This window comes from Pygocentrus nattereri, chromosome 24 (genome assembly GCF_015220715.1).
Source record: "Pygocentrus nattereri isolate fPygNat1 chromosome 24, fPygNat1.pri, whole genome shotgun sequence".
Lineage (NCBI taxonomy): Eukaryota > Metazoa > Chordata > Actinopteri > Characiformes > Serrasalmidae > Pygocentrus > Pygocentrus nattereri.
The window spans coordinates 5,300,972-5,324,150 of record NC_051234.1 but is presented as its reverse complement, the minus strand read 5'-3'; the positions used below and the strand labels follow the sequence as shown (position 1 = coordinate 5,324,150).

At 40.3% G+C, this 23,179-nt stretch overlaps 1 protein-coding gene across 7 annotated transcripts in view; it reads right to left on the bottom strand.

The window, feature by feature from the left end:
• Positions 1-23,179, bottom strand: part of arhgap33 (Rho GTPase activating protein 33) — an 89,512-nt gene that overhangs the window by 59,124 nt on the left and 7,209 nt on the right. For 5 of the 7 annotated variants that reach the window (XM_037533921.1, XM_017715671.2, XM_037533924.1 and 2 more), the window contains exon 2: positions 1,029-1,097. The exons of the other annotated variants lie outside the window; for them this stretch is intronic. In XM_037533921.1, coding sequence (XP_037389818.1) covers positions 1,029-1,097 — 69 coding nt within the window. The remainder of the gene's footprint in view (positions 1-1,028; positions 1,098-23,179) is intronic. 7 annotated transcript variants of the gene reach the window in all.

The window sequence follows — 23,179 nt, the reverse complement described above, 5'->3', positions numbered from 1 at the left end:
AGCTGCTCTACTGATGGCCTGACTGCCCTGCACTAGCGTCCATAGAGTGCACAGACACCTCTGCCTATAGGAGAAACAAAGGAACACTTTCATGCTAAACATATACAAAGACAAATCCTCTGAATGTGACCAAAAGGACCTCTAGGATAACCACTGAGGAACAACTGCACATTCCAAATGGATCAGGCAGTACATTGCAGGAGCACAAACACGAACACACAAAGGAACATTCACATACATAAATGCACAAAAAGTAACAAACATGCACACATAACACTAGGGCTGGGCGACAGGACCAAACAGCTTATCATTAAGTTTCCACACAAACCAATAATATTGTATTAACCTATGATATTGTAGTAAACTCTCAAAATGAATTCATATTACCAATACTGAAAAAATAACATATCAATTATTATTGTTATCGTTTTATCGCCCAGGCCTACATCACATATTACCACAAACACATGTAGACGACATGCACACCAACAGGCAGGGCTGAGTTTAAGTCCAGTCATTCAGCAAGTGAACCTGAATCAATATCTGACTCAATACAATGCTGTTTCAGATTAACTAGTGATCTGTCTTTACGCCCAACACCAATAACCTGAGGGTTAAAGGGGCTAGTGATCCATATGTTTAAGCCAGTACATTCATTGACCATCATACATACATATTGACCATCCATTGAGATTTATGGGGTGTATGTCTATATCGTTCTATAGGCTCCAGTAGTTTCAGGCAAACAGTGCTTTATTGATTGATATGATGTCAGTTGCCAAGTCAGTCTGTATTACTCTAATAAAGGTGACCAAATGACTATTGCGAGTGGTATTTTCACTAATACAATTCGGGTAACATCAACAGTGAATGACAGAGGTCAAATAATACATCGGTCAGGCCCTGCTATAGGCTATTAAGGTCTAAACTTTGGTGTTCAGTTGCTGATGACTGTAAAACCTCAAGAAGAGGGAGTTGAACCCCAGCCTGCTGTTATAAAGCGTGGGTGAAGAGGGAAGACCACTTACCAGACATGTCTGTCAGGCTCATTGCTCGCATAAACATGGTGCATTTCCGAACCCAGTGGGGTCCTGACACTTGGTACAAGAAAGGGAGAACAAAAGCCGTTTTAATGCCGGCTCAGAGTTCAAGTGTAAAGACACAAAGCCAACAGTAGGAGCTCCCGACCCCTCCAAACATACTCTAAATACAGATAGGAATGAAGCTGGGAGCTGGACGGTAAAACATCCTAGAAAAAAAAACACTGGATTATAATAATGATGGTGTAATCTACCAATTATTGAACACAAAGAATTTTTTTTAACTGTTTACAAAAATTGTAAACAAAAAATCCCTCAAATCAACCAGTCTCAGGCCAATCAGAAACGATTAGCATCCTAAATTTGCAAGTTTTGAAGAACTACTGAACTATGAGGACTAACTCAAATGTTGCCTAAAGTATTAGGCACCACAGACTCCCATTCTGTTTCAGCTATATCAGCATCAGAAACCCAGTGCAAAACTAGAAGACATTGAAGGGCTCCTTTTCACCTTTATGGACTTTAAGTCGTAATAGCAGGAAAAACATCGATGCTTTGTATACATTAAAATATATGTGTTGTTGCTTTGAATCAGAATCAGAACCACTTTATTTCACAAATTATCTTACGCATACAAGGTATCTATCTTGGTGAGCACACAGAATGTAAACAAGTATTAAATTCAGAGAAAAATTGTAAAACACAATACACAGAATAAAGAAAAAAGCTATGTGAAAGGAGCTAACAAGTTGTGGGGATATCTGTATATATGCAGGTCCAAGTAGACATATACTAAAAATATGCAATAAAAACAATTTTACAAAATATTACAGGACGATTTGAACATAAACATTTTACCTCTGTACAGTCGTGCAAGTAAGCATTATGTTGCATGTTATATACATATTTGTTGGTTTAAATTTAAAGTGCGAGGTGCCCACTGTGGTTAAAAAGTGCTACACCTCAGGGGGGGGGGGGGGTGGGGAGGGGGGTTGTTAGCATGTCCTGCTGTGCTGATTTTGATGGTCCTGAATTTTCTACCTTGGTGGAGCAGTTTTCAGTTTCAGAGAGAAGCGATCTTGTGTAATAATGTGTAATGCTGTCCTATCCATTTTTTTGCAATTACGCTGATGATCTTTGGGTTCTCAACAAAAAGAAAGAAACACTAGCTTGCCCTGGAATCTTTTAAATGCACCTTTACAGGATTATTGTGATTGCCAATTTATGCCATAACAAATATTAAAAGTCCTTCCTTTATCTTATTAATTATCCGATATAATTATTATAGTAACACAATGGAAAATACATTTTTAATCTTTATACTAAATATGTATAATTTTTTTCTTGTTAATATTTATTTCTGTGTTTTAATACTGACATATAAAACATGAGATGTTAACACAATAGGTGTAATTACAGGTATATTTTGTTTACCATCTTTTATGTTTGAATTGCTGTATTTGAACAATAATGTTGAATATATAATGTTAACTTGCTCCCAACCTGCACAACACTGACTAATTTTTAGACAGCTAATGTTAGCAGAGCTCAATGAGTAAAGGACAAGAGATCCGTGTCTTCAAAGTTATGCAAGTAATTTTTCAAGAAAAGCTTTTTGCCATTGTCATGTCCTCTCTGAAAATAAAAACTGCTCCATCAAAAACATTTTCCTGGGAAAATTAAGTAAATGACATAAAATAAAACAAAATGAATCCTCTACCGTCTCATTCGTAAAGATCACTAATGCTGTAATGCTTTCCTTACCACAACATGAAAAGGGGTCCATAGTGTCTTGGGATGTTGATTAAAGAGCAAAATTGTGTAAAGATTTAAGATTTAAGATTGTGACCCTTATTAGTCCCATAACGGGGAAATTTCACCTCCGCATTTAACCCATCCGTGCAGTGAAACACCACATACACACTAGTGAGCACACACACACACACACACACACACACACACACACACACACACACACACACACACACACACACACACACACTAGGGGGCAGTGAGCACACTTGCCCGGAGCGGTGGGCAGTTGGGGGTTAGGTGTCTTGCTCAAGGACACCTCAGTCATGTGCCGTCGGCTCTGGGGATCGAACTGGCGACCTTCCGGTCACGAGGCTGGATCCCTAACCTCCAGCCCATGACTGCCCCAATTGCTTCAGAAAACTATTCCTTTAAATGAACAATAACAAACCACACACACTTCATATTCCAAGATAAACTAGGATGTCTTTAGAAAGAACATAAAAATTTTAAATCAAGTAATCAAGTGTAATTGAGTAGTCATGGCAGCCCTACTGGGAACTGGTAAAACTCTCGCATTATACAACACCAGCATTGATAGGACTGAGTTAGATATGAATCATTCAGTATGTGTCACAGACTTTGAGTGAAACTGCCTCAGGGGGAAGAGGCTAAGAGGAAATGTTCACATATATGCAAACAGAGCTGAAAATATCACATTACTGGTGGGACCCCAAGCAAATAGAGAGTTTGGTGCCAACAGAGAGACAGTGCCTAACAGAAAACAAACTCATTTCGAGGATAAGCAATAATGATGGATATTAACAGATTTTAACATAACTTCTCAAGCAGTTAACATCACTTCACAAGCATCTACAAAGCATGCTACATTCTGCAAACAAGTGAAACTCATTTCTTTTAAGAATATGGAAAATGCTTGGACCCCTATGATTGCTACCTGCAATGTAATTTGTAGGCTGTCACTAAGCTCTAATAATGGTTACAGCACAAAAATCAACTAAATTAATTTAGACACAAGCAAAGCGATAGCCAAGTGTCTTGGTTGCAAATGATGACCATCACATATTAATTAATTATTTTTTGGAAGGTACTAAGGAAAGAAGTCTTTAGAAAAGTGCAAGTGAAAAAACACTTTCAGTAATGTTTAGTGCTGCAAGGTAAACTCTAAATATCTGTAGACTGATTGAACAATGACTGTGAGCTACTGCTGGACCTTGAGACCAAGAACGGTATATTCATCATTCAATACAGTGAATAGTGGCAAATAACGACGTGCAAAAATATAAAAATATAAATATAATATAAAATATAAAGTTTCATGAGCACAACGGGCGATAAATGCGCAGACAACCCCCCCCCCATAAAAATTATTTATTGATTTACTTTTTTTTTTTAATAAAATGCCTATATTTTATTCATCATTATAAAGAAATCGGAGACAGTTTCTCTACATTGAACCACCTTACATCTGAAAGACTTTGTTGTCATCTCAATTATTAAATTATGCAGAAATTATGAAAATTTGTGGATTTCCCCTTTTTGCTATGCGTAAAGATCAATACATTTATCTTTCTCTCGTTCACCCTCAGTGAAGGCATAAAGTTCAGCCGTTCCACAAAGGCAGTAACCTCATTGTTTTCATGCCATGCAAATTAGGAGAGCGTTCTCAAGGGCAAAATTAACTCCAGACGTTTGTATCACTCAAACAATGGCACACTGACCTCAATAGACTGACCTTTTCAGCTTATTTGGAAAGAGTCATCAGAATGTTGGGATGTTTTGAGCACATCTCTTCGAGGAAAATTGCTCAATTAAAGAAAAGGCAATAATGAAGTCAGCATTTCACTGATTTTTCAAAACGTCTGCATATCTCAATGGCAGAGATGTAAACAAAGCCATAGTGGTTTGAGGTGAAATGGATTGTTGTACAGAAACTTAACAGCTCAGGATTTCTTTACAGTGGCGATGACAGAAACCAGAGGTCTCCATGTCTACAGCACCAACATAGCCACTTTATATGTAAAGCTGATGATGGTAAACTAATGTTGAACTATAAAGCATTGTAAACAATGTCTTAATAAAGCCAATTTTTTTAAGGAAAAAAATATTTCAGGACCTCTCTGCTGTTCATGGATTTAAAAAGAAAAAAAAAAAAAAAAGCACATTTTAAGCCAAAACTTTAGCATAAGCCTATCAGAAAACCCTGGATGGGGCATCAGGCAACATATTCATAAACATTTTGTGTTAACTTTCTGTGAGGGCACTTTAAAGGCTTTACGACATCTGGTTCCTACCACTACCACTGTAAATGATCCCAAAACATCCTCTCTAAAACTAATTATTTCACTTCAGGCCACTCTAAATCACATTGCTCACATCTTAACCGTTTAATCATAGAAAAATCTCGAACAAAATAAATAAATAAATAAATAAATAATAATAATGCAATTGTCTCTTAAGGCTTGAACTGTAAATAGTCATTTACTGGGCAATTGCGATTGAAAACTTTTACTGTTATTTCTATGAACCAATGCGATTGTATGAGAAAGCACTCTAAACAATGGACTAATTAGAGCCCAACCAATCATTACAAGCCATTATACAGCAAACTGGACTAATAATCAGCCGTTCTGTTCGGCTAATGCATTGCAGTGCTGAAGTTCAACAGTTTGGAATGCAAGTTTAGCGTTATCAGACTTCTAGCATAAAGCTGGAACAGATAGTCTACACTTGTTTGGGATCGGGCGGGGGTGGGGGGGTAGTGGCTGGAATTCTCTGGTATGGGGAGTATCCTGCTACCATGGGAATGTGATGGCAAGACGGTGTTTTTGCAGCTAAGATTTCTGGCCTGTTGGAGAGCAGCGGCAAGCTCAGCTGTCTAAATAGGATTTTTACGCCAGACACTCCCTATTCAGCCCCGAGTCAAGGCCATGTATACAGTGTACTTCAAGCAGCATGTTCACACTGTGAAATGAAGTTATTACACCCTGCTTCACATCCACAGCGCTGTACACCAGTCTTATTCCCATACATTTGCACTACTGTTTGCACCACAACCCACACTTATGTATATAGCTTTGCCCTGTTTAATCTTATGTTGCAAGTATGTTGTGTATTTTTTGTAAATAATATATAAAATGACTGTACAGTATTATCCTTATGTTGCCTAAGTTAGATATACATTATTTTTATATTGCATAATACTAAAGAGATGCCAACAGCTGGAACCCACATTGCAGTCAACATACATGGCCAATAAATCTGGTTTCTGATTTCTACAAAATGATTCTACAAAAGTATTTAGCGTTTCTTCATACCAAAATGAAGTACTAAATAGCCCGAAAAATGAAAATGTGGTCTATTATACAGAGGCTGCTGAAGTTGAAGATGGTTGTCTTTCTAATCACTGTATTCCTATGCAATATTATTTGTGTTAAGCTATTTGAAACAGCTTATTTTAAAAGGGCACAACCCACAGACAAAAAACATTTCCACGGAATTTAAGTGTTTTAAGTTTTAACGTAATGTAAGCATTTAAACTCTGTTAAAAGTTACACTATCACAGTTCATACAGGGAAACTAAGTAGCAAAAATTGACCATTTTGACTTAATTATGTTTGCAACTATATATTCTTCTTCTTTTTATTATTCTTATACTTCTGCTGGATTTTTGCCACGTAGCACGCCCCGCAGTTTTCAAGACATCAATAACCCAATCAAATAACATTATTTTTGCCCTCACACAAGCCCTATTATTTCCTTTGCCCAACAGCCACCAAAATATATGTACTCACTCAGCTCTTATCCACAGCCACACTGACCTGTGCTCCTCTATGTGCCATTTTTTCATCCCTCTTTCCTCATACAGACACCCATTCATTTCCAAAAACACATAGCAACTGTATCAACGATTTAAGAAAGACCTTATGCACCATGGCAACTGCCTAGCAGGAGCAACCATTCTCTGTTTTCTTCAGGAAATGCCTGTTTCTACTTGCTTTTATGACGTCACAACAGCCAACTCATTTAAATACATAACGAAACAAAAGGGGGGTGGATAACAGAAACAAATGACTTATGACTTTTACGTTTACACAAATATATACTAAATGTCATAAGTGGACCTCATGGAAACAGAATAAAATGGAAAATAAAGTTTTAAAATGGGAACTGAATGTGTTACAGCTAACTTTAACCCTGGTGTTTCTCGTTATTGATATGTTAATCTATCATTTCCACTTGAAAAGCTACAGTTCAATTTGAAACGAGACTAGCCTACAAAACTCTAGTTCTCTCAATAAAAAAGTACTTGAAATTCATTTTAAAGTTGCTCTTAAAAGAAATTCTCAGAATTCTTATAGAAGACACAATGTTCACAGATTGCACACTGTAATAACTAATATAACATCACTGCCACCATAAAAAACTTTGTACATCTGGTTGAAAACATACTGATTGAAGCACGTTTTCATGTCAAATTCATCTTATCGTTACTTTTCCAACTGTTGCAAGATCTTGGGCTGCAGGCTTACTCACTACCACAATGTGAAAACATGCTTTAATATTCTAAAAATAGCCAAGAAAGATCGGTGGGTTGTCGTTTAAGCTAACTGGTATGTAGGCTTATCTGCTACGCAAGTGGACGTTGTGTCAATGCGCTCGTTAGGAGGTAGTTGTAGGAACAGAGAAATATCTTTTTAAAGTTTCTGAACTTAACTAACATCAGCGAGTCATTAGCCAAGTTAGCGAAAATCCACACCTCAGTCACATCCTTAACGAAAATGTCCTTGGCAACCCGCTCGCGTTCTCTTATTGCTCTTAGTGCTAAGAACTCAGGACACTGGCGAGGCATGCATTCATGTGTCATGAAAGTCTTGTTACACTGGGCATTCTCGGGTCAAATGGTCAACAGCTTCTTTGTTTTTGAAAATAAATTTCCATCCGTTCCTCCTGTTGTTGCTTCACTGAACCGAACAAGAGTACGTTAAAGTACTTTTTCATAGCACATACAACCCAAAGTTACTAGCACTGGCACCTGTGCAATGATATCTACACCTACCTGACTAGCTACGTAATGCTGAGCACTTGTGTTAGGTGACAAGCTCTCAGAAGCTGTGGGTTGCCATAGCAGCCATGTGGCGATGGTTACGACTGCAGGTCAGTCAGCTGTCATTTGGCTGTGGCATGATTGTGCCGATACAGAGAAGAGAGGCTTAATATAGCAGAGGCGTGCTGTCAAGGCCTCTAACATCATGTGTGCAGCATCTCTATAGTAACCAAGCAGGCTTTAGCCACAAGAGGCTGCAGGCAATCAAGCGTGTGTGCACGTACGCACGTGTGTATGCCTGAGCAACACACACACACACACACACTCACAATAAAGATTTCAGATTCCAAGGCAGACAAACGTTTTAGTGAACGTTGAAACCTTGGAGTAGTCTGCAGAACAAAAAAGCCTGATGCATATGCAATACATTGCATGGCCACATCTATATACACAGATCAGGCATAACATTATGACCACCTTGTTTCCACCTTGTTTCATTTACATTTACAGCATTTAGCAGACACTCTTATCCAGAGCGACTTACAAGAAGTGCTTTGTCAATCTAGAGAAAGTATCTTTGCTAGTTACCAATAGCTAAGAGAAAAAGACAGTCCTGGGCTCAGATACTGCTAGAAACAAAATGTCACTGCAGACACCAAGAGAAAAAGAAAGAGTTGAACGCAGAACTCTGAGCCATTCAATGCAATACAATAACAAACAATACCATACAATAAACTACAATACACAGTGAAGTACAATAAAAATAAGTGCAGCTTATAATTCAGTGCTCATTTAAGTGCTGTGTAAAGAGATGAGTCTTCAGTCTACGTTTGAAGACAGCAAGAGACTCTGCTGTTCAGACAGCCAGTGGGAGTTCATTCCACCATCTGGGTGCCAGTACAGAGAACGTTCTCGACGCTTGTCTTCCATGCACCTTGAAGGATGGCGGGTCAAGCTGAGCTGTACTCGAAGCTCGAGGGGCTCATGGTATAGTTCGAGATTTCACCATTGCTCATTTTCTATGTTCATTGTCCATTTTATCAGCTCCACTTACTGTTTAGATGCACTTTGTAGTTCTACAGTTACAGACTGTAGTCCCATCTGTTTCTCTGATACTTTGTTAGCCCCCTTTTACCCTGTTCTTCAGTGGTCAGGACCCCCATGGACCCTCACAGAGTAGGTATTATTTGGGTGGTGGATCATTCTCAACATTGCAGTAACACTGATGTGGTGGTAGTGTGTTAGTGTGTGTTGTGCTGGTCTGAGTGAATCAGACAGCAGTGCTCCTGGAGTTTTTAAACACCTTAGTATCACTGCTGGACTGCAAATAATCCATCAACCAAAAATATGTGGGCAGTGTCCTGTGACCAGTGATGAAGGACTGGAGGATGACCAACACAAACTGTGCAGCAGATGAACTACTGTCTATTACTTTACATCTACAATGTGGACTGACAAAGTAGGAGTGTCTAATAGAGTGGACAGTGAGTGGACATAGTGTTTAAAAACTCTAGCAGCACTGCTGTGTCTGATCTACTCGTACCAGCATAACACACACTAACACACCACCACGTCAGTGTTACTGCAGTGCCGAAAATGATCCACCACCCAAATAGTACCTGCTCTTTGAGGGTCCATGGGGGTCCTGACCACTGAAGAACAGGGTAAATGGGAGCTAACAAAGTATCAGAGAAACAGATGGACTACAGTCTGTAACTGTAGAACTACAAAGTGCAGCTATACAGTAAGTGGAGCTGATAAAGTGGACAATGAGCGTAAAAACAAGGAGGTGGGCACAATGTCATGCCTGATCGGTGTACAAACACCGAAATCTGCCAAAATTAAGGACAACCGGAGCTAAAAAGTGAAACCTGAAAAAAGATGACCAATTCAAAGCTGACAACCGGTAAAAACATAGTAAATGGTGCGATCAAATGCCATAAACTTTAAAAAATGTAAAAAAAAAATAAAAAAAGGAAAGAGTAAAAAAGGTTTTTATGTGGCATCAATTATATATAGACTATCAGTGTGTCTACATCCTGCACATACAATACATTTCTCAGTATGTAAAAGAGCAATGTAGTCTCGTCCATGCCTGTAGGTGTGGAGAAAAGTGGGTCACGCACATGCTACTGCTTCTCTCTCTCTCTCTCACACACACACACACACACACACACACACACACACACACACACTTCGGCATCCCTCTGCAGCCCTTTCCCTCAGCAGTCTCTAACTAACCCTGTCAGATCACCAGAGGAGAGTAGTGTTGACGTCTTCTACACACGGGACTGCTGCGTCATCTGACCTCCCAAGCCTCCTACTACTGCTCTGCTCTGCTTTCAGCACTGCTACAAAATATCGTGGCGTACAGTTCAGGGATTTTGAAGAACTTACATTAGGCAATGCACTGACGGCTCCTGATTCCAAACGTAGCCATTCAATTTACTCTTCACCATTAAAGTGCTTACTTTTTAATTGTAATCAAGGTCCACTTATGCAATTATGTCAGTCACAATTCATATTTACATCATCATTTTCCAACCTCTCTTCAACCCATATAACTAACTGGGCTGTTTTTGTTAACTTTAAGACTGCAATATGTAAATGAGCTCCATTCAGACCAGCTGTCCTGTATTGGGCCTCACTCAAAAAGCAGTCCAGGCTGAAACTCTGCTAATAACTTCAACACGAATTGGCAGAGCAGAAATGCTGAAGGGCGAACAGGTGCATATATACAAATGGGTTTTTGTGACATCACAAAAACAAGTAAATAAATGATTTTCATGTCGCTAACTGGGATGTGCACATGGCGTAACTCCTCTAGCAACTTATCTGGTGTAATAACACGGCTAATTAGGGGCATTTTGTTGCTGTCAGGGACACACTGGACCCCATTCAGACCTGTACTTAGTGCTTTTTAGTTATGCTAGGATCACCAAGGATGCATATAAATGCCTGGTGGGATTGGGCCTCCACCACCCAAAATCTTCTCAGGTGACACAGATTTGTTTCAGCCTTGTCGACAGACTTACGACTAAAAAAGTAAACTTTGGCCATCCAGCATGTCCTGGCTGATCAACTGCACTCAGAATAGAGAGAAAACTGTGTAAAAAGACAACACGGGTAGAGATGAGCTACATCACAGGCACTAAATGAACACTATACAGGCACATAAGCCCCCATCAACGCCATAAAATCTCTCTTAATCACACTGGAGTCTGCTATTATGATTATAGCTTTGCTCCCAGCAGGTGCCCCGAGTCTGACCCCAAAAACAAGACAAAAGGACAGCAGCCAAGTCACTCAAGCAGAAGAGGCACTGTCTATTGTTAATTGTCTTCCAGGAACAACGGCCCTCCTTCGGGTCTTAACTGGTGAGCGCCTTGTCTCTAAACTCACGCTAAGAAACCTGTGAGTGATCCTGAAATGTTACTCAGCAGCAGGTGTTAAATTTGGACCCTGCTCAGGGTTAGGCTGTCGGACCTGTTTCAGAAACAGTTTGATCAACTTATTCTAACATATTGGTGTGCAATATATCAACAGCTACTATAATGTGTGGTAAAAAAGGGGAAAATTTAATCATTATTATTTATTATTATTATTACTACTACTACTATCGAGTCCTCTATTAGAATGAAAGCTAACAATTACAACTGATAACTTGGCACCTCAATTATGCACTGGCCCACAATCACAATAATAATAATAAGCATTGTTATACAAAATACATTCCAGCATGTTACATGCTTTTCAGAGTGCACTGTTGATCTCCTCAGGACTTAAAATAGACTCCCTATCTGCATATTTGATTACAAGGACGGCATAATTAGTATCAATAATTAGTTTAATTGGATTTACTGCAGCACAGAATGTGAAATACTGAAGCCAAATTATTGGATTTATTTTTGGACAGCATTTTTTATGTATCTAATCTAATTTGCCACTTTTCTTCCCACTAATTCGTATTCGGTTACGCTTTCTAGTGAGGCCTCCCCAATCCCACAACACTACAAACACCACATGGGTCAAAGCTGGCACGAGCTTCCTCCAAATCACACAAAGTGCCACCGCATCTTTTCTCAACTGCTGCCGATGCAAGGTCATTGAACAGCTCAACGCGCCTGGAGGAGAGCGCTATGTACCAACTCTGTTACGCCAGCCAATGGATGCCTGTGATGGGGCCAATGCTTTGATGGTTGCATCACTCGGGACACCTAGTTTGAAATGTGAGGCTTTGTCTGTCATGATATTGGGTCTTATGCATCATGAAAAAGTCTTGTAATATTGCATTTCTGCCATTTCACCCAGCTCTAATATATAGTTATTAATCTTGAGGATCATTTCTTTTCTTGCTCCTTCATATACTGTTCGTCTTGCAGTATAAACAGAAACATCATACTGCTATTATACAACAATATTGTGCAAGACTCCTACCATTTTATATGTCTGTTAAAGACTTTGCTTTAGCTAGATCATGGCTGTGGACAAGTCAATACCCTCCCTTGTATTACAAAAACACAAAAAATTGGCATATAAACAACCAGTTTGGTGACCACCAGTTGACTTCAATGGTCTTTTTGAGCCAAATAGACGCACTGATTTGATTTAGTAAGACACAGTTTACACTGCTGAGAAAAACTCCTGTGTGTTCAGTGACCTCCCCCTAACCGCAATTGGTCAACTGCTCCACTAGACAGAGGCCTAATCGTGTTCCACATCCACATTCACGCTGTCTGAATTTGTCCAATTTGCAAACGGTGCCTTAAAATATTCATACGTTAGTTAAAGCAGTGGACTGTTAGTTATATCAGTGGATGGATTGTGAATTTTCTTGGCTGATTGGACGAATCTTTGCCTCCCTAAAGCTTAAACTCTGGGGGCTAAACATGGGAAAGGCCCTGAGAACCAGGCTGGGAGCCACCGAGTTTTATCACACTGTCATTTAAAAATGATGACAGATGACATATCACATATGTTCATTTAAAAATGATGACCATCATGTTGCTTGTAAGATGATGTCACCAAATCACACACATACTGAACAAACCTCAACCAACCTAGACTTGCAATTGTTTGTAGCAAAATATTCACCCCCATTCACTCCAGTTCACTGGGTTTGCCAGTTCTTTTTCTGGACATTCTAAAGACAACAGCCTAAATTACTATGCTGTGGTTGTTTTAGAATGATTTGTCAGTGCGCACTGGCCTTAAACTCACTTGCTTCATTTGAATGCCTAGACAGAGATTTTACTAAACAGTTTATAAGAATAAAAATAAAGGATTGTGCTTAATGGCATTTCTGCTCAAACAGGTACAGAGAATCAAATGTCACTAATGTTGGTACTGACTACTAACATTTGTGGTATTGTGACAGCTGAAGTCATGGCTATGGAAGGTTAGTCAAATGATCCATCTTTAGAGTTTTCATTTGTCTTGCATTGCATTTAATACATGGATTATAGCAGCTATCGTTATTGACACGGTGTCAATTGTTCAGTATTATCAGCCTAGAAATTCCATATCGCTGCATCTCTAGATCTGACTATGAATGAAAGCTGGCAGTCAGCTAGGAAAGAAACTCACGCGAACTCAATGGCTTCCCTTTATTATTAGCCCTAATGTAAGTGCTCAGTCAAGCCATCCTGTTATTAAGTTCCTCCCAATGTCTATTAACACATTTGCAGTTGTTGCACATGGGAGAGCCAAGTCAGCCTATAAACAGGTGTTTGGCAAAATGCTTTTCATTCCTTTTCAGGTTCTCAATCCGCAAACTTGCCCCTTCTCCCTGAAAGAGGGAGCAGGCAACAAGCATCCCCCACACAATACTCCCCCTTCTGATTCCTACCCTCAGGGGTGGGAGAATTGGTTCAAAGACGGTCTTGGGCCTTTTCATGCGCCAGAATGAAATGAATGGGATGAATGATACAGTGCAGGGAGAGGGAGCTGTGAATGCTGCAACGTGGGAGGACCGTGGGAGTATGGAAGAGGGGTAACAAGTGGATGAACTTGGAGTTCAACATGTATTGAAAGTGAATAAAATACCTCACACTCTGGATCAGAGCAGAGCTTGCCAATCCTAAAATCCTTAGGACAGAAAATCTAGAGCTGGATAACAGGGACAAAAAAACTAGTATTAAGATTATACTGGTGCACAGTGACTGTGCTTCACAATGCACTACAAAATCCACTGGTCAATCAATGCAACCTGGTTAAAACTGGCATGGCTTATTTGGAATAAAAAAGTATTTGTTAATAAAAAAAATTATGAACATCTTGCTTTTTCAAAACACACGCACATAAACTCATCCAAAACTCTATGGTGGGCGATACGGAACCAAGATACTGCGAAATAATTAGTCTAATTAAAATTTCTGACAATTATTCTGATATCTCCCTTCACTTTGAATGACAACCACTTTCAACAACCAAAGTAAACTTGAATTTTCATTGTGGAAAACAGTAGAAACAAAACAATGTATGTCTAAATCTATGTTAATGTTGCTTTCTGGCAAAAAAAAAAACTGCTAAATGCTGAGTCACGTCTGAATTTAAAGGTGGCTTTAATTCCTATTCGAACAGCTTTATGTTTGAGTTTTCCATTTTACCTTAAAGGGAGCAGCAGTTAAATTCTAGCCGCAGGCAAACATAACTGCGGCGCCATTTAACACGGAATGGGAAATTCCAATGAAAAGCCAAAGTCGAATTTCTCAAGTCATTTGTCTCATACACTCATGCCTCCGACCATGAGACACAGTTGGAATATACATAAATAATACAGTCACTCACACTTCAGCGCCAATTGAAGGCCTCATCAGAATGGTGACAATGTTAGGCTAGAGCTAACCCCAAAAGACTGGCTATTACTTTATGTCTACTGCCACAAAAGCAAAGTGGGCCACTTCATATACGATGGAACGTCCTTGGCTCAGAATATTTGCGGTTGGCACCATTTGTACCTTGTGTCGTCTGTGCTCATTTGTGGCATAACGGTACATTGGTACTGATGAAACTTACACCTGAGGAAGACTTTCAACCTGTATACCAATTTATCCGTCCATTACTGTGAGCTGGTAGAAGTAAAGAAACACTGTGATAAGTTAGAGAGCTAATTTGCACATTTAAGCCTTCTGCAATACCAGTACTGTGATACACTATGCAGGACTACACGAAATTATCCGAGGCAAGTATACTCCAGCACAGGACCCAGATCCCTTAACCTAGATAAAACCTACATATAACTTAGAAGTATTCACCCTTGCTCTGCTGGCTTTGGCTCCGAAAGTGCTTCCTCTTTCTCCATCACCTCCACACAGTTGTGTAAATTTTTTGCTTTGTCCTGCAGTCTCCCACTGGCCTTCGACCTTTCATGGAACAAAGCAGGCCTTGGCCTTCCCATTGAGCTATGGTTTCTCAAAGCCTCATAACCCCCCCTGCTCCCTCAGGCTGCCACTTCCCCAAACCTCTTCAAGAACCCACCCTTCCCCCACTTCTCTGAAGGCTCTCATTCACCAGTGGACTGCGACCCACTGCATATCCCTGAACTTCTCACGGCAACCTCTGTGATGCAACTCGCTGCCACCAAACAAAACCCTAGCCATCGCTGAAGGACTAGAATGGGGAACGGTAGCTGAGAGTGAGTCAGGAGGTTTCAGGGAAGGGGTGTGTGTGCGTGTGGGGGGGGTTGTAACAACCAAGCCCGTTGGGGTCGGATAATTGTGGGGTCAAATTTAGCATGGGCATTCCCGACGAGGGTCCCTTGGAAACTGTGCTCCCACAGTCGCGTGACCCACACCCCTCCAGCCCCACCCCTCGTGGTCCCCCCCAATGCTGAACACTCTGTCCTCCTTTCTATGGAGGAGCAGGAAAGACGAGGAATCACAGACAGCATACTAAACACTCCCTTCATCCCAGCTGGGGCGAAATGAGAAAGAGAGGGAGGAGGAAAAGGGAGGGAAATGGAGAGTGATGAAGAAACAATGGAGAGAACTGCAATACATCAGAGTTAAAGGTGTTCGCCAAGTCTGACAAGGTGAGAGTCTACAATTAAGTGACCAAGCAAGGGACGCAAAAGAAAGACGAGAGAGAAAGACAGAGTAGCTGTCTGACGTGGTTGGTGTAAAGGGTGGGGGTGGGGGGTGCACCAACGATGGTGGCCACTTGTGCTGGTAGAGCGTGATCTGGGCATGAGTTCAAAGCAGCTGTTTCTATAGGAGCGGCTCATGCTTAAAGCACTGCCTTGTATTTACCTGAAAGAAAAGAACAACTGCTGTCTCCCAATTCCATACCAATTCTGTATACTGTATATTCACAAGTTGACTCAACAAATCCTACATGGACAGATTCATTTGATTGAGTCGGGGCAAAGTCCACCTATGTAAATCTGTCTCTGGCAAACTGGGCAACAATTTGGAGTCATACAAGACCAAGATCCTTTCTACTAGACCTATAAACCCGAACCTTATAGCCATAAACATCTGAAATCAATGGTAAAAAAGTCATGCTCAAATAACAAAAATTTTATTACAGTGCTTATAAACTAACCTGGTGCGGCCAACTGCTACTTCAGCCACATAGTGAACCTTCATTCATATTTATAGTTCACAGTAAGCCATACTGTGTCATAAACCACATAAACAAGTCTGTGCAACCTTAATTAAGTCCTGGATGCAAGCTTGGGTGAGTTGAGAGACGTTTTGGGGATGTATTTACAAGAAAGATTTTGGGTTATATGTTAGCCTCCGGTAAAAAAACTACACAAGCAAAATTTGGATACGTGATCATCTACATCTACACGTAAGTGGGACATTTTTTATATTCGTTTTTTCTTTACTAAAAACGTCCAAAGCAAAATATTTTTCTTATAATTCATAGCCGTTCCAAAGTATTACACAAGGTCAGGGCTTGATTTGGATCATATTGCACCACAAGATAATCATCATCAGTTTTGCTAAGTACTAACTTGAAGATGTCCAAGAATGCGATGTAATGTTGTTCAGTATGACTCAATTCAACAAGCACAGGTATGCATTCACAACGCATTCAATGGCAACTAAATCAACTACTTAATACTCATAATATTGCATGATGTATAATAAAAGACAAGGAAGGAAAAGCACACTCCTTGTATATTAGCTAATGGCTAACACATTAGCCTTTGTCTAATGTACTGTTATAAGACATTGTAGTTTATAATGTTATATGCTCTAAGAACTGGATGTGGAAATATACATATCATAAGGGCTCTTGAAAAAGACATTCTTTAGGGTTCTTTAATAACGGCAATGGTTCTATATAGAACCATGAGCATTCAAAGAACCATCTGTATGCTAAAATGGTTCCTTGCATGGTGAAATGGTTCTCCTGTTTGGTGGAGAATGTGTTGTATATGATGTCGCACATGACATTTTTTTTTTAATTTATAAATCTAGCACCAAAAGGGGTTCTGCTATTGTTACAATGTCAACAGCAGCAGAACCCATTCTCATACTATATAGAACCACATCCAAAAGGTTCTATACAAAAGCACATACAAAACATTCTGGATCAAACTGAAGAACTATTTCATCATCCAAACAGAACCACTTACACAGAACCAAACGAGGAACTCAGAACACCTACTTGCTGAAATCTTTTCATAATTATAATGGGGGACGAACTTTTAGAACAGCACAAGCTCTAAATGTAAACGGTTCTAGTGCAGAAGAAACTGGCCGTGGGTTTGTGGGAAGTGTTGTCGTGGCAACACAGAGCTAAAGCGACAGACTATGCTAGAACGCAATCTAATTCAGAGGGTGTATACATTTCATCTTTTTTATAAGCTTGCTGTTGGCTTTACATGCGTTTGGCCTCTCAAGCCTTCAGGATATGAATCATAATTCGCTGCTCTGACTCACGCAATGACAACCGATCCACAAAAACTCGTTAAAATAAAAGAACAGCCAGCACTACAAAGAGAAAAGCGTAATCTCCTAAGCCTGGAGGAGAGTCCGATCTAAGAACAGTGGCCTACACCTTCCGCCCAGGCATTCACTGTGTGTTAGAGTCTGCCAGAAAGCATTCACCACCGTCTTAACTTTAGGTTTCTCTCCATTGTGCTGCTGAATTGCTCCACCATAAAGAAAAGCACTGTCTTGAATTTGAAATAAGTTTGTTGCTCCTTAGAATAAGAGTCATGATTGCATCTCAGTCGTGAAGTCATACTATTATCTGGAAGTCCAGGTCAGGTGTGTCCTCTCAGTATTTTTGAAGTCAAACTAAAACCAGAAATGGACCTTGTTAGTACATGTCCCTGATCATGCAATCTGATGCAAAAGTTTTGGCACCTGTGGTGAAATGACGGTTTACTTATTTCCAAAGTGAGAGCAAGTGAACACATCCTCTACAGAGAACACACTTCTGCACATTTTAATGCACAACTACTGGCCATATGTTGAATTTAACATATGGGGGGGTAATTCTTACAACTGCATTAATCACAAACCAGCATCTCATTTAAAAGGACAAAATGTCTGTTTTTCTCAGGATCTTCCAAAAAAAAACAGTTTTTTTTAATCCGCCTCTAAAACATCAGATTTTCTTTTTTTATTATTACATCACTGTGCACCACCAGGAGGGGAAAATATTAACCAATAATGTGTTTTAATTCAACTTTGCTGTTGCTGTCATTATACATAATCAATGGTACAGTATAACGAGGTATGTCCAAGCTATTATTTAGACAGGGGAGGTCAGGGTGGTCAATATGACTTTATTTACTGTTACCAAGATAAAAGTACGTCACAATATGCTTTCCTGACCAAACCATGTTTTTTTTCACCTGTTTTGATTATCAAATCATTTCATATACTTTCATAGCCCGCAAGAAAAAATTATTAAAAGATTGATTGCAGATTGAATTCAGGACCATCAGCCAACTGTGTTTGCACACTGTGGAATTAGACCTCCGCATTTAACCCATCCATGTAGTGAAACACCCACATGCATGCACACTAGTGGGCAGTGAGCACACTTGCCTGGAGCAGTGGGCAGCTCTATCCACAGCGCTCGGGAGCAACTGGGGGTTAGGTGTCTTGCTCAAGGGCACTTCAGCAGTTTCCAGTCACAGGGCTGGTTCCCTAACCTAAAAGATATTCCACTGAGGCCCAGCTTCTCTAGATCAGGGGATGCCCTGCAAGGATTGCGATTGGCTCCTGTCTCAGACCTTCCCCAAGGTTCAGGGTGGAGTGATACGCCCACTGCTAAATTCAATCTATATAAATAGATACATTCTAACACTCCACAGTTCAATACTTGTGATCACTCAGTTCTGCTTTTTAATTCTACAGATGCTTTATTTGAATACTCATTCGAGTAGTATATCTAGCTGAGTTTGGATGGGTATATATTGTCACCATATTGTACATGAAGGTGGCGACTGATTTAAGACTAAAATTCATCAGTAATTATTATTGACATTCAATTCAAAAAGCAAAAAGGTAATTTTTTTAAAACTTCAAATGTGAAAAAAAAAAAATAAATAAATAATGAACAAAAAACCTCTTTCGCCAGACTCCCTTAAATAATCATTAACAATAATAACAATAAAACTGAATGCCGGTGCAGTTGTGGATTTCCGGATGCAATGAATCATTGCCTAAAGAACTGTAATTGCACTGAATCACATTGAGGTCAGGGATTTACTGCCCTAGTGTATTCAAACAGCCACGCCCATCCCTAGCTCTCCCATGGGGCAGCAAACCACACTCTGTTAAAGACAGAGAGGGAGAAAGGAGAGATGAGGGTTGATGGGGCGTGAGGGTGGTTCATCGGCTAAATCTGCCCTGACTGTGACCCGAGGGAGCGCCTGAAGGCCCACACTCCCAGAGGCTGGTCCAGCGTGGCTGGGAAGGAGGTCAAATACGCAGCTGGGGCTCCTAACATAAACCCTAAACCTTAAAAACACAGCAGATACCCGATTTAGGGCCCTGTATTTTTCTCCCCCATCCCTGACTTAGTACTATTGAATTTAGTTTTGCATTAATTTAACTACAATTACCTAAATCACATTTGTGCACTTCCATGTTGATATTTGACCGCGATTCCGTATGTTCTCCACATAGTAGAAACCAGCTCACCAATATGTCTTATTTATAACATTAAAAGCATCATTAAATCCACAGATACAGCTGGAAACGTGTAGGTCTACTATCTACAGCACATATTCCTAAAGCACGGGTTGAATATCCCAGTAGAGGAAATTGGCCATTTGACATAATTAAATCTTATCAATGCAGCCACATTGCCCAATGTGATGAAGACTCATTACCATCATAAATTACTAGCATAATGTAATAAAGAATTTAACGATGATGAATCCTTTTCTGTACTTCTCTGCATATCCACTTTAAATCCTGAGTGATCAAGCACCCTTAACAGCGGGTAGTGAGGCAAAACAATTAGGATAGTGTTCTACTTTCCAGATATTAGACTACAGCATTGCTCAATGTTGTGTTTTCCTTGTTCCAACACACCTGATTCAACTTGTCAATGTACTACCAAATCCACTGGGTCTGGAAGAGAATAATGTTGCAATACGTTGCAGACTCTGCCCTTTTTCGCTGAACGTTTATTTCAGCCCCTTTTCTCAGAAGTGTGGATCCTCTGAAAGGATGCAATGATTTGATCAACATCAAACTAATTGTGGAGAATACTAACCAGGGTGCTGCAAAGCTGAGGTGTCTGGGACTGTTTTTCCTGACAATAGTGTCTGAGGTGGTGTCCACTGACAGGGACATAAGCTGCTCAAATGATTACAAAGTGAAACAAACCAGCTCCCTTTTGAAAAATCTTGGAAACGACTGTTTAACATAAATGCCCGCTGGCAGGAATGTGTTAATGAACTTATTACATTTTACTCTACAAATGTCCAAGTACTTTTTGGAGGCCAGTGTAGGTAAAAGTGTTCATGGTTGTGATGTATTCAAAACAGCCTGCTTAGTTTGCATATATGGACTGTACTCAATGGGGAGTGAGTGGTGCATTCAACTTTAACAATGTTTACCCAGCACAACAAACAAAGCATTCCAGTTTTCCATGATTCAGGCCCTTTAAAAGTTCATACGCTGCTCATGCTTGACTGTTCCATCTGTTCTCCAGAAGAGACATGAGAGACATCGTTTTGGGCACGCCCAGGATCCAGTTTCCCCTAAAGCATCCTAGCTTTCGTGTCATCTTAAGCGTCAAGGGCAGCGTTCAAAGCGATGGTCTGGAGTCTCAGGATGATCTTTGTGATACGGAGCTTTTGGGGGAACTCGGCCTAGATTGTGACAAATAACAGTTATGAAACAGGCATTAAGGGAGTCCCAGCACCTTTAGGACCTGATATACAGCCAACAACCTCCACATAGCGTGTAACAAGACAGAGTGGCCTTGTCTTGGTTGTGGGCATCTGCTGGAGCAAACAGCCTTTTTTGGTTTACAGGAGGAGGAAAAAAGAAATCAGGAGAAAATGGCTTTGGAGCACACGACCATGCTAGTAAACAGGAAGCAGGAGAGATAAAAAAGATAGCGATGAAGGCCGGGGGGCACACTGCAGCCCCATGCACTTGCACTCACTCATTTCGCCTCTCTCACTTCATTTAGCATTCGGGGTCCTTTATATAATTGCAACAATCCAAGCCGTGACGGACGTTGAAGAGGAGGTGGTTACGTAACATCTGTTTCAGTCATGAGCACCATGTTTTCTAAGGTTATGTGCCTGTGAGATATCTCCTCTAATTAGCATATTGACGGACTTCTTTTTTCAATTCGCCTTTTCTTCAGGGCAGAATATAGACGCCTCAACGTAACTGTTCCCATATAAAGGCACAGGGGCCTACCAGATTTGAGCTGAAGTCATAATTTGCAGCTGAGGCCACAGTTGTGACTGGGCCCCAATTAGCTTAATAGTCAAGAGTCGGCCTTAGAAACACAACCCACCAATGCACAATGGTAAATTAGCTCTTAAACAGCTAAATTAAACAAAGAAATGGAGTATTTTTAAAAGAATTAACAGAAAATGACCATTTTTTAATACAGCGACAGAGTAGGCCCACGTCAAATGGGGCTATGTTAAGCACACAAAGATTAATAGGGTACTTAACAAAGCATTAGAGTCAGGGCCATATTGATCCTCACTCAAATGACTGCCAAATTCAAGAAAACGGAGCCAACACACTCAAAATAGCCTCGTGCCTCGTTGACAGACGGAACTCAGGACAGCTTACAGACCCACATGGCCAGCCTCACCTCTTGCTCAAAAAGAACTATGATGCTGGGCCAGTAATTAAACACCTTGATCACCCACTGCAGCCGCTATGATGGCACATAAGTGATCCTTAGGAAGCCTGACGGAAATTAACAATGCCAGCAGGTACCAGAGTTAAAGAGTACGGGCAGTAAACTCCTGGTACAAGTTGAATGAACAAATCTACCTAAAGCAGCATCACCTCAACTGCCTCAAGGTTTAAAACAATCTATATTTAAAAAGGTGTAGAATCTCATCATTTATTACACATGTAGACACTAACAAGCTGTTGAAGGAAGAAGATGAATTGTTTATGTTTCCCTTACCTTGTATTTTATGTTCTGTTGCCGTCTGTGTACTTATTTACTCTTACTGGTCTGGCTCACCTGCCTCGAGATAACCTAAGGCTGGCTTTACACTGTGAAACTTTCATGCAACTAGCCTACAAGTTGCATGCAACATGGGTTTTGTGCAATGTGACAGAACTATATGCAACACACACACACACACACACACACACACACCCCATCTGAACTGCTTATCCTTCTGGGCCATGGGGGTGCTGGAGCCTATCCCAGCAGTGATTGGGCGGAAGGCAGGACACCCAGTCCATCGCAAGGCTGCATGCAACTCATTAAATGAATGTGTTTGACAAAGTAGCAGCTTTTATTATTGAAACACTGTATCGTTCTCACTATATGGAGTCATCTGCAAGGTGTAGTTTACACAATAACAGCAGGCTAAGAAAGAATAAGTGGCAGCGCAAGCAGCCATTTAAACAGCTGTTTGCATTGGCTGGTGTGTTAGGGCACCTGGTTCCAGCAACATTAGCTCTGAGAAACTCAGGATGTTGTCCTGGCTGAGGAACCAGACAAAATTAATACCATCAACCATCAATAAAGTGAGATGAGAAGGTCTCTCTTTTTTGTCCCACAATCCACCTTCTGTTTTATTCACTTGTTTGTTTACTCGCTGCAATCAGCCATTTGAAATGGCACGGTCCAAGCGACATCGTTCTGATCAGCTGTTTCACAAAACTACTTCCATCAGATT